Raw genomic sequence first — 16,955 nt, 5'->3', positions numbered from 1 at the left:
AAGAAATTTCCCTTCCTGAATAGTATAGTATGTATATTCCAAAATGTGTAAGATTCCTAAGGGCACTTTCCCTATGAGCTAGCTCATGCTTGACCATAATTTTCTGTGTCTACCAGTCAACAGATAAAGCATTCAATAAACAGTCTGTCCGTCTTTCCCCCTTCCTGCCTCTCTCCCCCCTTCTCCCCTCTCTTTATCCCCTTCCTCCACTTTCTCTCTCTTTCATTTTGAGTGTAAGATAAAATTCCATCCATATTTTCTTTGAAAAATAAAAGCCTTCCCATGCTTGGTCCTGCTTATCTGCATGGATCGCTCCTGAATTCCATCTTTATCCCAACAGCAGCTCACCTCCCACTGCCCCTGTGCTGCCTGGTTCTTGAGCTGTATCTTCCAGTCCTCGGTGTTGGGATCTGCGCAGTGATGCATAGTGAGGATGACGGGGCGGGTCAGCAGGGCTCCCGGTGGCCCACAGCTCACCACAGGGGTCAGGAGTGTCTGGGTGTCTTCCATGGGTGGCCTAGGAGGGCAGAGAACAGCACCAGTGACATTTCCATAGCATTTATGTGTATGCACTCTGAGATTTCAGATCTAAAATTGAACAGTTTTCTTTGGGGGAAGCGGGGGGTGGAAACGGAAGTTAAGGCAGAACCAAATTGGAAGACATGCTCTTTATACTGAGACTTTGATCTTGCCAGACTGGAGGTCTTTATGATAACAGTGGGTCTGCCAGCATCCCTTTGATCCCCTTCCCTCAGATACAGGTCTGCCTTTGGTGACTTCCTTTGAAATTCATGTACAGATAATTTCAGGATGGAATGAGAAGAAACAGTACTTATGAGGTTACGTAACCATGCTTTCTGGTAACACTTGCCATTGGTCTCACAGGGTTTTAAGTACTTTTGTGTTTTGGGGACCTAACTTGAAAAAATACTTCAAAAATATCACTTAAAAACAAGGACACCCTAGAGCTAAACTTCCTCCAAATGATTTTCGGGGATAATTCAAGTTAGTACAGTAAATTTATTCTTTCAAAAGTGACCAGACAGACTATAGAATTGTATTTCTACAGTAATTTAAAATGAAATCTCTCTCCTTGTATACTTCATATTATGAGAGCCTAAATGGAAAAAATAAACCCTTAAAGAACCAAAATCTTTATTTCACATCTCTCTTTTTAATTGCCTTAAATCTTTTCTCCGACAAGATTGTAATCAACAAACAAATGGATAAATTAACCCAAGTTACCAGTTGGCATGTGAAGATGTAGTCCCCAGATGTTGAGTGGATTGCCCAAAGTCTCACAACTAACAGCGCTATCGCTGGGACAAAGACCAATCAATGTCTTCTCAACAACAGTTCTCAGTATTACTCTGTCAGGTAATGTGGCTTAAGGAATCATTGACTAATATAATTTTAGAGGAGGAAGGGCCCTTGGGATCAATAAGTACCATCTTCTGTCCAAAGCAGGAGCCTCTCTATAATATGCTGACATGTGGTTTTTAGTTTTTCAAATTTTTTTCATCCATTGATTTTAGAGAAAGAGAGGAAGGGAGGGAGGGAGGGAGAGAGAGAGAGAAAGAGAGAAACATCCATCTGCTACTCTACCCATCCATGCACCTATTGGTTGCCTCCTGTATACACCCCAACTAGAGATCGAACCCACAACCCTGGTGCATCAGGATGACACTACAACCAACTGAACTACCTGGCCAGTGCTGGTTAGTGCTTTGACACATCAAAAATTGTAGTCCACGACTGCTGAGGCTCATTTCATCTATTACCAACTTACATATACAACACATTCTTATTTAGAATGAACACAATCTCCCTTCCTGACACCTCTCAATAAATCCTTGACCTGCTTTCTTTCTACTGTGGCATGAAAGCCTTTCAAATATTTAGAGATTGTTACCATGTCTCTAAAAAGTCTTCTGTATTTCAGAGCAAACATTCTCTCAATTCCTTAATGTTTTAAACTTCAGCTAGAAAATCATGGTTTCCTGCTCTCTCCCTATATTTCTATCTTCACTTTCATATAGATGTTTATCCGTGTTTCAATATCTTCACTAAAGTGGGTCATCTTGGAATGAATGTAATGCTCAAGTAGGCAGTACAAGGGGACTACTATTTTCTGGGTTTTGGAATATGTAGTTTTATCAATACCTCACAAAATCATTGCCTTGGGTTATTCTTAATCAAGTAATTATTTATAAATATTTTCAGCATGCTTGAGTTAGATGGGAAGATGGATATAATATGGTTAAACATCTTCTGTATAAAATGAGGCAATAATGCCCCAAGAAGGTTGGGTAATTTGTTAAACTAACCAATCTATGTATTTCTAACATGAGAGGCTCTTAGGCTAAGTCTCTATAGTTATGTGTTTGCAATGATGATGGCTTTTGAACCTATGTACAGAAATTTATATTTAGCTATTTAATTTCTCCTTAGTAGTTTCAGGCAAAATTTCAGGACATCTATTTCTTAATGCTATGTCTTTCCTCCAAATATTGGCTGTCTCATCCAGTCTTTTACCCTCCATAAATCTGATATGCCTGCCACTTACGTTCTCATTCCAATCACTGATAACATTGTAATACAAGAATAGGGCAAGAGACAGAGACCTTTCCAAGGGCACCGCTTGCAATGTCTCTCCGGTCTGACATCAATACTCCGAGTTCTCTAGTTCAGCCAAATATAAACCCATTAAAATGTACATTGTCTCGTTCACCTCTTTCCATTTCGTTCATGTGGATATTGCAGGGACATATCAAATTCCTTTATAATGGCCATGGGCACTTCACATGGATTTTTCTCATCTTTACTTGTGGTTCATATATTAAATACTACATAATCTAGAAGTTAACTTATCTCTATGGCCTCATTTAACACTGAATGAGCGATAGCAGTTGTTACTATTTTTTTTTTTTTAACACTGATGGAAGAAAATTCTCCATGGAGCGCTCATGTGTTTTGCACATTCCTATCTTCGCAAAGCAGTTGCATAGCACACACCTTGGAAGATAAGACAGTGCTTAGCTCTGGAGTAAATGGTAGACATGCCTACTTCTCATGATAAAAGTCTCAGGTTCCCTAGGCCCGGAGTCCTTTCCCTGAGAGGCAACCGCTGGATGTGTAGGTGTTGTTTATCCCTCTTTGCATCACTCCTGCAGAACCTGGGCTCAGGAAACTGGCACAGCAATGAGAATACTCTGGAGAGCGCTGTCCTTGTGAGTAATGAACTGTACTTTGTCTCTGACTAGGATTCTTGTGCCATGTGTCAGCGTCTAACTGGCAGTCTACGTGGTAGCTCACAAATAATGTTAAATCTTAGAGATTCCTTGGTTCTTGACAATTATTTTTATAAGTTCTGAGAACTCAATTAAAACTTGGCATATTTTTCCCTTAATAAAACTCGGCTGTCACTGCTTCCTCTCTCATTCTAAAATTTTACTAGCATCTCCACAACCTATGGCTTTCCCCTCTTCCATTTAGGAAATCAAAACAGTTTTTGACTCCTTTTCGTTTTTTTAATATCATCTCCATTCTCACTGAATAACAACACAGTTTTATTAAATCTAAAGTTATCAAAGTACTTGGAAATGTACTTATATTTGGACTTTAAGGTTATTGGCAGCTTAAGAATTCATTACTATCCCCTTTGCCCCTTCATTTTCATTTCCTCTTAACCTAGTTTTCCCTCCTTCCTTCCAATCTGAAATGCATTCTCTTAGATCATGAGTGAAGCTTTGCTTTTATTGTGTCATAGTTAATATTACACTCTCTGCCCTGAGCTTTTTGAAATTCGACTTTTCCTACCAGAGACAGTGGAGGTGGGGAAGCAATGATTGCATTTTCCTAAGCACTACTCTTACCTTTTAGTTGCAATGATACCTTGAGCATTAAACTTTTCTAAAAATATATTTTATGTAATTTTATTTTTAAATTGAATTTATTGGGGTGATACTGGTTAATAAAATTATATAGGTTTCAGGTGTATAGTTCTATAATACATCGTCTGTATATTGTGTTGTGTGTTCACCACCCCAAGTCAAGTTTCCTTTTGTCACCATTTATCCCCCCCACTCCCATATCCCCTTCTACCTCTCACAAACCCTCTTTCCCTCTGGTAATCACCATACTGTTGTATGTGTCGATGGAGCATTAAACTTTTAAGGAAGGAAACTAAAGTGGAAACCGTTTCGAGTGGTCCTTGCAATACAATTGAGAATTGGAAACATCTGTCCCTCAGTCTGCTGTTAGCAGCAGGTGCTTGAGGCGGAAGGAGGAGGGGTTCTTCTCATCACTGAGTGGGGACAGAAGGGAGAAGACTCCCTGCTGGCCTAGGGAGCTGTCAGACCTGCTCTCCCCAAGCATACCCCTGGCATGCAATATTGATGGGCGCCATCCTTAGGGGATGGATAGCAAGAAGAGGAAGGGGCAGTAGGTGTCAAAAGAATTTATTAACTCAGTGAGGTGCAAGAATGTAATGAATAGGGAAGTGGTGAAGTGAAATTCATAGCAGGGAATGAAAAACAAAGAAGGAATAATGATAGAAATCTTTTTTGTGTTTTCAAGATGAAAGCAGTGCTGAAATTGGAAACATTTGCAAGCACTTACAGGAGCGACTTAGGGACCAACCGTTAAGATTTACCAAAGGTCAGAGTGTTTAAATTTACATCTTCTTTATTTATATAAAGAGATGATATTAAAATCCATTACGCAGAAATAGTAGAAAATAAATATAAACAGGTCTGCTTCACGTGTTTGCAGAGAAGGGTTTATATCTCGTGTTATGTAAGCTATTTAAGCAAACATTGAGTAAATATTCATTGCAGATGATGTGGAAATGAACACAAAGCAAAAATTAGCCGCAGAAGCAGCAATTAAGTAGAATTTCTGTAATGAGCACCGATTAAACTTTTACAGGCTTTTCAAAGTCCAATAATCACAATATCATGGTGAACGCTGGGCGGGTTCTGAGGCCTCCAGCACAAAGCTGTCAGACAGGAGTTTGCATCTCCTGTCAGAGGGCTTTTCCCATATTTGCCTGCTGTGATCAGTGAGGGGACCATCTCTTACACAGAAGTGCATCAGTTACAAAACTTTCACAAGAGCAATTGCATTTGCTGCTCATGGCACAGGTGGTTAGGATAAGGATTTACGTTACCTCTTTTTCCAGAAGAGGAAACGGAAACCCGGAGATATTAACACACCTGCCTAAGGCTGCGCTAGTCACAGGCAAAGCTAGAATGCAAACAGAATCGTTTGGTTTCCTTCTCATAATGGTGTTTTTGGGGTTGCTCATCTGGGTTTAGGGCCTTGAGAAATTTGTTTGCCTGTTTGCTAGAGCAGGTTGAGAAATCTGTTTGCCTGTTTGCTAGAGCAGGTTGAGAAATCTGTTTGCCGGTTTGCTTATTGAAAAGAAGCTGTCTCCGTCCACCTCTGTGTGGGGCCGAGATGCCTTCTAGTAACAGGCATGTCTTTTGTCAGGTCCTCCAGGATGACAATCCAACCCTAGGCTCAGCTGCCTTTTAAAGTGGTTTCACATATAACTGGCAACTTGAAATATTTAAACTCTAGGTATCTGACAGGGAATATCTAACTCACTTGCTATCAAAACTCAATTGAGGAAAAAAAAATTATGGCCCTATCTGGTTTGGCTCAGTGGATAGAATGTCAGCCTGTGGATTGAAGGGTCCCAGGTTTGATTCCGATCAAGGGCATGTATCTCGGTTGCAGGCTTGATCCCTGTCCCTGGTCTGGGCCTTACAGGAGGCAACCAATCCATGTGTGTCTGTCACACCGATGTTTCTCTCTCTCTGTCTCTCCTTCTCCCTCAGGTAAGAATTAACAACAACAAAAAAAATTTTTTTAAATATTGATGCAAGTTATTCTAAAGGGAGTGTCACCAATTCCCTAACCTAAATCTATCCCCAGATTAAGAAAGAACAGCTAAGTGTCGTGCCCTGGACTGAATTACTAAATCCTTGTGTAATTATTTCACTTTGCTTATACTTGGACCTTATACCATCCACTTACATTGAGGGGCACTAACAGAAGCAGCCTTATGAAACTCATTGCTGTGTCTATTATAAGGATGTTGTTCTTTGTATTAATAAAATGTCTCCTTTTGGAGGAACCACAGACATTGAGCTTCTCCCAGGAACATTTCTTTTCCTCATGGACACATGGATCTTATAACTTACTACGTCCCCTTCTAGAAAACTTCAAAATAGTAAATCTAAGACCTAAACCTGTTATCAGAAATATCCTGGGAACATTTTATATTTTAACTCTTATCTCACTTTATCTTATCTTTTTAAATTTTATTTTTTCATCCACTTATTAAACATTTTTTTCTCCCATTGAAAAGACAGTTTTTATAAATCACCTTGAATCATTTCTTTATAAGTAGGATTTCAATAAATACACACTGCAGAGAACAGTAAGAGAATAAGACTTAAGTATACCTGGACTCGTCTCCCTTCCCCCTGTACCTTTAATCTCTGTATAGCCGTTCCTTCAAAGGGAGAATTTAGGGCGCTACTTAAAAGGAGAATACCTTGGGTTCCACTGAGAAATAATAATATCAACTGTTATAAAGTTCCAAACTGCGTGTTAAAATGAATGTAAACTTCCTACTATATAATTACCTACATAAGAGATTTTTGGCTCACTATCCAAACACATTATTATTTATATTCAGTAAATATTTATGACTAGAGGCCCAGTGCATGAAATTTGTGCATGGGTAGGGTCCCTAGGCCTGGCCAGTGATCAGGGCTGATTGGGGCCTTCTGGCTGCTGGGCCAGGGCCTTCCTTTGTTCCACACTGCCCCTGGTGGTCAGTACATGTCATATTGAGCAATGGTCGAACTCCTGAGGGAACACTTTACATATTAGCCTTTTATATATATAGATAGTTTTAATTGCTTCACCACTAACTTGCACCTTAAACTCTTCTTACTGGGATTTCATCCTTTAAAAAAGTACCTAAAGACCATCAATGTCCTCTAGTTGACAAATCTAATAGTTTTTAAATTATTATTCTTTCTTTATATTTTAATTTTAACAACACCTCTATCAACCATTTCCTCCATCTTGAAACTCTCTTTACATTTGATTCCCCCCCCCCCCATGACACAAACATTCATTCTTGCATTTAAAACATCAATTTGAGGGGCCGTTATATGCTAAGGACCATGACCGATGCAAATTCTTTATCCGCCTTATCCTTTCATGTTCTATTTAGTGTCGCTCATCAAACCCAAACTGTAAATAGGAGTATTTCCCAGAGTTTGTTCCCCAGTTCTCTTCTTCCTGCTTCTGCATCTTTCCCCTGGGAGGGTCTGCTCCCTGGTGACTTGCCATCTGCATCTCTAGCAGGAACCCCAGACCCCGCACTCACACACCCCGCGCCCATTTAACTCAGAAATTGTCCTTTCTCTGCTCGAACCAGTTGCTGCTTCTGACCTCTCTCATTGCTCTCACAATTCTCACAGTGCCCAAGGCTTGGTACCTCAGTCTGTATTCTTTGTGTTTTGCATCACTTCTAACCAGTTGTGAAATACCTTTTCTTCTGAAATATACTTCACTTTTCATTCTCCAGACTTGATCTTGGCTCTGTCCCCTCTCCCCTCACACCTAGAGTATCACCACAGCCTAATCAGGCACCCAGCCTTCCAAGGTGTCTTTCTGTTCCCTTTACCAATTCATCTCACACACCATTTGCCAGATAATCTTTAAAAAGCATTGCTATTCCTGTATCACTTGGTTACTCAAAACCCTTCCATGGCCTCCTCTATAGTTTATTTAAAAAGTTCTATTTACTTTTATAGTTGAAATGTCTAAGATTTTTTTTAGTATTTTGAGAAAACTGCTAGGCAAGTAGAGAATACAAAGAAAGGGAAAAGTAATGTTCATATCTTCAGTTCAAATTGTTGTTCGATAAGCGATGACAATGGGTAAAATTTCCGTCTGAGGCTCATTTTTTTAAGCTGCTACTGGAAACAAGGCAAAAGGCCCATGTGAGTGCCATTTAATTGTGGAAATTGTATCCACGGGGGGAGGAAGAGGCTTTGCAGCCCCTTCAGAGACCCATAAGGCAGGGGAGGTAGGGTTCCGGGCACAGCCTTGCAGCTCTGCTCCCTTTTGGTCAGAGACAGTGTGTCCCATCTCTGCAGCTCATTTAGGCTGCTCATGTGCCATTCCGTGCTTAGAGCCTATTCGGTAATGATAAGGCCCCTCTCGTCACATTCACTATGCCACATGCAATTAAGTTCAGGCTTCCCTTTAGACAGTTCACAGCAGCAGATGACCAGCTAGATGGGATCCAGCTAGAAAAACACCCAGTTCTGGCTACAATAAAGGAAATGAGAAAGAAGGAAAATGGAGAAAAATAATCCAAATTTCCCATCAATGTCTTAAAGGAACATTCATATCTCCTAATGTTCTCAGAGTTTCCTCTGCAAGAAGTTGTCTCTCACATTATGTGAGGATAGAAGGGTCTTTAGTGAGCAACAGAAACTGGTCCAGTGTGCATTAGAATAAGAAGGCTGAGGCGTGGCTTTTGTACTGGTGAGATGGAGGACTGACGGCATATGAGAGCGAGCCGAGAGATAACCCAGGTGTGAATCCTGCTTTCTCTCAACCCTTAACTGTGAAACCTTGGTTACGTGACTTCAGTTCCCCGAGCTTAGATTTCCCCTCTTTTAAGTGGAGCTCATCACAACTTGCAGAGTAGTAGGGAGGAATAAATGAAATTAGAAGGATGCTGAATAGCCTGGCTGGTGTGGCTCAGTGGTTGAGCATCAACCCATGAACCAGGAGGTCACGGTTTGATTCCTGTTCAGGCACATGACTAGGCTGCAGCTTGATCCCCAGTAGGGGGGGTGTAGGAGGCAGTCAATCAATGATTCTCTCTCATCGTTGATGTTTCTATCTCCCTCCCTCTCTCTGAAACCAATAAAAGCATATTTTTTTTTAAAAGTATGCTGAATAAATGGTAGCTATGTTTTATATCCTAAAACACATTCTTGTCATTGTGTTTTTACAAGAGCAAACCCGTCTGATTCACAACAGAAAGAGAGGCACTTTCTCATTTATTGGAGACAGTTATCTTTTTGTGTTTGTTCCTTGTCTCATGGTCTCTTGTGCCTATTTTTTTTAAGATCCTGAGGTTTCTCTGGCTTCATTTTGACAAACAGAGCTTCTTTGATGTACACCAAATTCAATAGAATAATCCCCTCTGCATGTAACTTCAGGTGGCGGGCATGGCAAGGAGGGATTTTGTTTCCTTTTCTTTAAAGTCAAAGGCAGAGGAACCTAAAAGCAGAAGTTTGTCACTTTATCAATTTTCTGTGTTCTCTCTCTTTCATCTAAAAGGTACAATTATCCTGGTCAGATGCCGACTAAACTATGGGAAGGGAAACGGTGGGCGGCAGGTGAGAGCACACGTCTTTCAGCTTCAGCGGGCCTCCTCTGGCTTGATCTTCAGCTAAAGATAATGCTGACCAGATGGAAAATAAGAGCCCGTGAATACCTCCATGCTCCTTGGGATAAAGTACCAGCCAGTACTCATTTTTGTTTAAACAAAATATCCATGTTGGCATGGCCTTGAGAGATGGCAGTACTTAGCACTAACCTTGACTCTGAACACGAGAAAGGAGAAAAACAAAGCAACAAAGGGATCTTGGAGTTTGCTAATCTTCATTTCTGCTGCTGCAAGAGAAGGCCTCAGAGGGCCCATGAATGTTACTTTGCATTGGAGAATGAAAAAAATGAATATTTGATGTGAGTAAATATACGTCTTTTAGTGATTTTCTGTTGCTCAAATTTAAGGCATGAATAATGCTCAAGGAATTTTATTATTTTCTGAGGCTAGTGTTTATGTAGGTGAAAGCACACCACCTGGGGAAAAATGTTCTGGGTCCTACAGATTATAAATATCAGTATCTCTACCCGCGAGCATGATAAAAGAGCTTTCCGGCTACTGAAGAAGAAGACGACTAAAAATGGATGTTTTTCTGAGGATGACAGAGGGGAAGAAGAAAGGTATAATGTGTTATAATGATAACCCAATTCCACATTTGTCACTAATGCTTTGTATTCTGAGCTCAGGACTAAAGAGTTGATGCCTTTCCCCTTGGGAAAAAACAGCAGAAATTACATGTAAGGATCATTATTTCAACAACATCTTTTATTTTAAGATGTATGTACTCTGGAAGCATACATCAGTCAGGCCTCTAAAGCACTATTGGATGCATGCACTTTAGGTGGGAACTAAGCAAGAAATACCAGAATTCGTTGGAGGCCAGACTGAAAATTGAATTTAGGACCTCGAAACTCTTGCTATTTTCACTTAAAATAGCTGCATCTTTATGATTATGACATATTCAAAATGGAACCTTTTGGTTCATTCTAGTTTTAATCAACCCTAGCTCCATTTAGAAAGGCCCAGCATAGAATTCATAGGAGGTAAACGTAAGAAGGAGGTTGATAATACTTAAGTTAGAAAGAGTCACAAAAAGAAGAATCTACAGGTGAGAAGAGAGAATGAGGCTGAAGTGGGGGTAGCAGTCACAGGTTTGAGTTTGTCTAATTCTTTGTGACCTTTAATTCAATGATGGGAAAAGGTTGGATTCTTGAGCCAGGCCACATGAACCTGATGTCTCTGTGTCTACCCACGCGTCTCTCTGATCAACCTATGGGTCATGTCTCTCTGGATCATGTGTATGGCCATTTTTACAGCTAATATGGCCACAAGTCTACTTGGGAAGAGATCTCTGGTCTTCTGCCCATTCTCAAGATCCTCAAAAGTGTCTGCAGCTTCAAAGATAAAGAGCAGTAAACATTCACATTTATACATCTTGGGAGACAAGGGCATGCCAGAAGCAGGGCACTTAAGACACAATGTTTTGGGTTTATTATGTCTATTGTACAATTCTCTTTCAACTCAGACATGATTGATAAAGTCAAGTGCACCCGAAAGAAAAAACATATTTACCTCATAGTTTCTTTCCTGTGTACAGTCACATACATCTCGTAGACTCTCCCTTGGGGAATGGCCCCAGCAGGAATCAGTAAGCTTACTCCTGAAGAGCAAAAGAGAAGAGGAGAAGTTACACAAGACGTATTGACACAAAGGGAAACTTCACAGAGTGCCTTTGAAGCAAGGGAAAGGGAGTGAGATTTTGTGGCCATGTAGCCATAAGCCTACTTTTTCTCTAAAGACATGTAGATACTCATGGCTGCCTGGCTTTCTTTCCTTATTGGCCTCATTTGTTACCACAGCTCCCTCTGAACTGTTATAGAATTAAATGCATGATCTAATTTTTAAAACTCTTGCTTTATTTAAGGAATAGACAGATGATTCCAGTGTCATTTTCCTTGTAAAAGGAGGGGAAGACCAACAACTGCTCTTAAAATTTCAAACAGCTGTAATGATGCATTGTTTCTAATTAAAAGAAAAATCCCCGCAGGATTCAAAGTCAGGGAAATACTAACTTCGGCAATATAAAAAACATATATTTCTGAAGTATCTGGTTAGCATCAGTGTTATTCCGGGACAGAATAATAATGGATGAAGAACTCCTTTCATCATACATAACTCCAGAAAGTGAACAGAACCTACTAGTTGTACTCACAACCCATCAAGCAGGCTTTTACTTAGTTGTGAATTAGTGCCATTTTGTAGGACATTGGATTGACCTCTGTTCTAGTTAACTGTGCCTATAGCAATGGCTTGCAACTTGAACTTGCATCAGAATCACATGGAAGACTTGCTAAAACATGGATTACTGGATCCTACCCCGGAGTTTCTGATTTGCCAGTTCTAACAAAACTATACACATGTTTGCAGCTGTAACAAGTTGCCAGGTGATGCCAGGATCGTTGCCTGTGGACCACACTGCGAGAAGCACGGGCCTGCACCACTGCAGCATCACCTCAAAGAGGAATTCAGGGTGGGCAGCAACCTGAAGGTACTCAGCTTCATGATTTCATTCCAATAAAGGCAGCTTATTCCAACTCACTAAAAATTTATGGAGCACCATTGTGAGTACAGTGTTTTGGCATTGTTATGAATGCCAAGAAGTAAAAGATAGGGTTCTTATCTTTGAAAAGCTTATAATTTAACGAGCAAGGAAATGGAATATGCCAAATGAGCGGAGGGCAGTATGAAAACTTGCCTGACCACACTGGAAAGTTTCAAGAATAAAGAATGGAGAATTAAGGAGAAGTAGGTATTCAGGCCTTTGTAAAACAGGTTGAAAATGTTGAGGCCTGGCTTTCCTGAGAAGGTGAGTAGCGTGGGAGCTGTGCCGCTGTGGGACGTGGAGTGTCACACTGGTATAGTGAATGGTCTATTGAGGCACAGAGGGGAAGCAGGCAGACCACACATCAGGCTACCACGCCTCAGTATTGTTCCTTTTTCCAATGGGAACAGTAAAATGTACCTGTGTATGTGTTATGGGGATGAAATAAAATGATGGATGTCAAATAACAGGAAGAAGGCCTGACATACTTTAGGTAACTATTGTTACGCTATTAAATAAAACAGTGTATGTAAATCACCTTTGCTTAGTACACAGAAAGTATTGGACATATGCTAGTTCCCTCCTTTCCACTTGAGAAGTCTTTATAATAATTAATCTGTGAAAAAGTATCAGGTGTAGAAATGGGAAGGAAAGGTAGACTTCAGTGAATATGATTTAAAAAACCATTGTCTTGTGAATAATATAATGTTTAAACAATGAAGAGCTATAAAGTATATGTTTTCCTATCCAGTTGATAGACTATTAAAATATATTTAAAATAATGGTTTCTAATGCACATACAAGAGCATGAAACTTAATGAGAAAAAGGTAAAGAAAGCATTTCATATAATGTATTATCCCAACTATGTAAAATGTATAGAAAAATAATATTTCATCAACTATTTAAATTTCTTAAAATATACTTTTAAAGGTATGGGGTGCAAAATTACCAAGGCATTGAAATGGGGGACTGAATTAGAGGAAGAATCAAAGACACGTTCATATTCTGACCCTGAAGACCAGTTGGTTCTGTATATCGGTTGTATGGCTGCTGACACATTACATGCTTTTCTTATGTTACATGAAAAACAAATTGTTTCTTAATGTTGCATTTGCAAAATACTCAGTCTTGTCCAAAAGAGAGACGTCTGATTCACAGAGGAATCCATTAACCCTCTTATGACTCCATAGTTCCAAACCTAATACTACTACTGATCAATGAATGCCAAAGTTTAACAAACACACTATTAGTCATTAACTTAAACTCATAATTTCAGACCTTTATGAGGCTTATTCTCTCGAAGCAGATGACTCAATAAAAAACTGAAAACTAAATAATACTACCAAAGGACACATGCGGAAGCTGTGGTTCTAGATAGCTATACAGGAGCAGGAGTAAGGATCTTCTAACACCTTGAGGCTAAAGACTGCAATAAAGAGTTAATAACTAAAGATTGGACGTCTATTATGATGTCCTCTGATCATCTAGAAATTAGTGTTCTGAAGTATTGCTTCCTCTAGTGATTTGGAACTGAACCAACTGATATGTTTTCTAATTAATTTGTCCTTTTAAAGTGCGTTGACAACAGCGAGAGCTTCTAGCTGGATGTGCCTTCTGAAGCTCTGTTAAAAGAAGGTCAATGACAGTTCTAAATGACACCTTGGCAGAAAGCTGTGAGCATAATATTTATAGAGGAAGTGTTTCCAGAATTGGTTGCAGGAAGATGGATGGTTTTGCTGATTTTGTCTGAAGGAGTGTAGATTTACATTGAAAGTAGAGTTGGGTTAGATAGGCTACATTGAACTTTTCAGGCCTCACAAAAACAAACAAAAAATATTTTGGTACAAAAAAAAAACGTTTTAAAGCTCCATCTTTGTGTTTTAAACCTTCAGGAATTACCTGAATTGGGAACAATAAGGTGGCCCCCGAGAGAGTTGAAGGTGCCAAATGCGGTGCAGGACGGATCAGACTGCTTTGCCAGACTCTGACTCTTCAGGTTCAGGGCCTCATTCTCCAACAAGGACTGGGTCATCTGAGGGGACAGCTTTGATGCAAACTCAGAGAGGTCATCCTGGGGGGTGACAGCACCTGAGGTGTTGTACACTTTGATTTTCAGGTTAGGCAGCGGGTCCAGAATTGGAGAGTTGGTCATGGGGATTTTGTCTGAGACATCATGTAAGGCATAGACAGGTCCCCTGTACATGGCTGCAGCTGATGTGAGGTCTGGAGGTACTGCCAGGAGATCTGAAAGAGAAAAGGAATCTACTTGAATACTTCATTCAGTCAACTTACATTAGTCAGTCTCCCCCTGACACTTATGAGTCGAATGCAGAGAAACTCAGCAAATATTGGAGATATGGACTCTACAGTTTTGCTGAAAACAGGGCAATTAGATGACGAGGATCCATTTTATGTTTGGCTACAAATAAATAGACAGATTCTGTATTTTGCCTTGAAGCCTACTCATTGCTCTGAAGGTATTTAATTATTTCAACAGATGAGAATCCTAGATAGTGAACCCCACTAGGTGACTATAGGTATTAGACCCCTTGTCTCTACTGGATTTCAGTTCATCTGTAGACCACTGTACTCATAGCAATACAAGATGCCCTGTCAAAGAGAAAAAAGGGGATTCCAGAATCAAACAGTCCATATACTTTTTTTTTCAACTAAAAGTTAAAAAGTATGACAGAGAAACCTGTTAGAGAAAAAAAAAAAAAAGATCCATGCACCTTGTCAACTCTAACGTAAGTGAATGAAGTTAATACAGTCATTAACAAAACAGACCAAACCCCTATCTTCATGGAGCTTACGGTCTAGCTGAACTGGATATCGCACTGATTTTAAAGCCACACAGGGAGGTTACTTATTTGCATAAGTTGTAGATGTGAAGTTCAATGTCAACTGACCTTGTCTTGCTGCCTTGATGTTCACAGGCTGAAAGCCTCCGTTGAGTGCCGAAGAGTCAATAATATCAGACTCAAAGTCACGGTGATTCTTCCGATACACAAAGAGGGCCACAACCACAGAAATGGCCAGGCAAACAATCACTGCTATGACGATGCCAACATACAGAGCAATGTCATCTGAATCAGGAGCAGCTAGATGGGAGAAGGAAACATTGGCCACTGGTTAGGGAAGTTTCCCACAGCAGACATGCGTATTGCTATAATTTTTTCAGACATTTATTGTCTTTTTTTATAGGTTAATTTCAAATCTAATTCAAAAGCTATATAAAACAACTGTGGCCTTTCAGTGGAAAATTATCCCTGATTTCTTTCCCTTTCCTACTCTGCGTCTATCCACCCACTCATCTGTCTTAAATGGGGCAGCATAACGGATCATTCATTCCAAGGCATCAAAAGAAACTGGAGCTAAAACCTTCCTGACCCATAGGAGACAAAAAGATTATTGCAAATTTCAGGTGGAAAGTTTGGAAGGTGGCTGGAACTCACTGATAGTTCTCTAAAAACATAAACACTCTGCTAGAAATATTTGGAATGTTCTGAATCTGTATATTTACTGAACCAGAATACTTTCCTAGAATCCTTCCAAGTCACAAAATAACTTTCTGTAGGACTCTTCTCACTTTCCCCTAAATCAAGGAGTGGGTGGGTGGGGATGGTGTAACTACGCAAAGCAAATATTAGGAGCAAACATGTTGGACCTGAAAGGTGTGCTTTCAGAAGACCCAGATCTGAGGAGCAGAGGTCGCCACGGTAACTCCGGGCTTTTATCCAGACTCAGTATTACCTCTGAGAACCCTGAGCTTCTCACGGTCTCTTGTCAGAGATTACATCTGAGCTACTCATTACTGGAATAAAATACAGCTCTACGGTGTACCGAGTAAGATAAAGGCCTGGTTCAGTGATCAGAAAGGTCACACTAGCCCTGAAGGCAATAAGCATTTGACCAACACAGTGTGTGGTCAGATGGGGGGTGAAGGAGGGGGGTGTTTCTGGGTAAAGAGAGAAGAAAATTCCTGTAAATATTGCATGTTGCCTTGGTGGCATAGAACATGCTTTGATCCGATGGCAAAAGGTGATAAATAAAACAAACAAAAGTAAACTTTTCTTGAATCCTATTGACATCTTTAAATCTGTTTTTAGTTTTCTGGGACCCACACAAGTTTGCAGCAACGTTAACAGACGCTTCTAGGCTCACTGTAAAGGAGGTGATTAAACAGGTACTCCAGGTGGTCAACAGCCTTTTTATGCTCAATTTTGTATCTACGTGCATTGGGGGGATTGCAGATTTGTAGGTCCCAGGACCTCCTAAGAGTTGAGGAACCACTGCTCTCTCCTAAGACTCACAGACAAGCTTTATACAGTGAAGTGACTTCATTCAAATTGCCAGTGGCTCAGGGCACCACCTACACTGTCATATCATGATTTCTTTGAGGCATTGGCAGTACAAAGAAATTGTCTGTTGAAAATCACTACATCTCTTTTAGAGTTTTGTATTTAAATGCACTGTATGTGAAAGGATTATTATTATTTTTATTTTTAAACCACTGTTTTTCCCCAAGTGTCCAGAATATCCGCTTTCCTACCAATCAAGTCAATATGCACAGATTTTTTTCAGAAAACCAGTAGCATCCCAAGCTTGGTTGTGTGAGCCCTGCTTTCAAAGTGCTGGCTTCACTCTGCTGCCAGGTCCTACCTGAGGCCCGCGGCAGGATTCTGAACTCCGGTCAGAAGATGATACCGAAATCCTTAATGTTTTATTTTACCAGGCTGCAATTACTTATTCAACATTCATGATTTCTAACTCAATAGATCTGCATTTTCTCAACCCTTTACTTTTTTAGCATTTTAACCCAGCCTTTTATTTACATCAGCATTTTTTACGATATGTTTTGTCAGCTACTGGGCCCAAGCTTTGGATGTAGGCTGATAGATTTGAAAGCGGGCAGA

At 40.1% G+C, this 16,955-nt stretch overlaps 1 protein-coding gene across 2 annotated transcripts in view; it reads right to left on the bottom strand.

The window, feature by feature from the left end:
* UNC5C (unc-5 netrin receptor C) overlaps positions 1-16,955 on the bottom strand; it is a 374,301-nt gene that overhangs the window by 33,954 nt on the left and 323,392 nt on the right. For both annotated transcript variants that reach the window (XM_014528684.1, XM_005880661.2), the window contains 4 exons: positions 14,949-15,140; positions 13,939-14,283; positions 11,009-11,096; positions 349-517 (listed from right to left, as the gene is read on the bottom strand). In XM_014528684.1, the coding sequence (XP_014384170.1) occupies positions 349-517; positions 11,009-11,096; positions 13,939-14,283; positions 14,949-15,140 (794 nt within the window). The remainder of the gene's footprint in view (positions 1-348; positions 518-11,008; positions 11,097-13,938; positions 14,284-14,948; positions 15,141-16,955) is intronic.

The sequence above is a fragment of the Myotis brandtii genome, unplaced genomic scaffold (genome assembly GCF_000412655.1).
Source record: "Myotis brandtii unplaced genomic scaffold, ASM41265v1 scaffold645, whole genome shotgun sequence".
Lineage (NCBI taxonomy): Eukaryota > Metazoa > Chordata > Mammalia > Chiroptera > Vespertilionidae > Myotis > Myotis brandtii.
The sequence above is the reverse complement of the archived record's forward strand: the minus strand, read 5'-3'. Positions and strand labels throughout refer to the sequence as shown.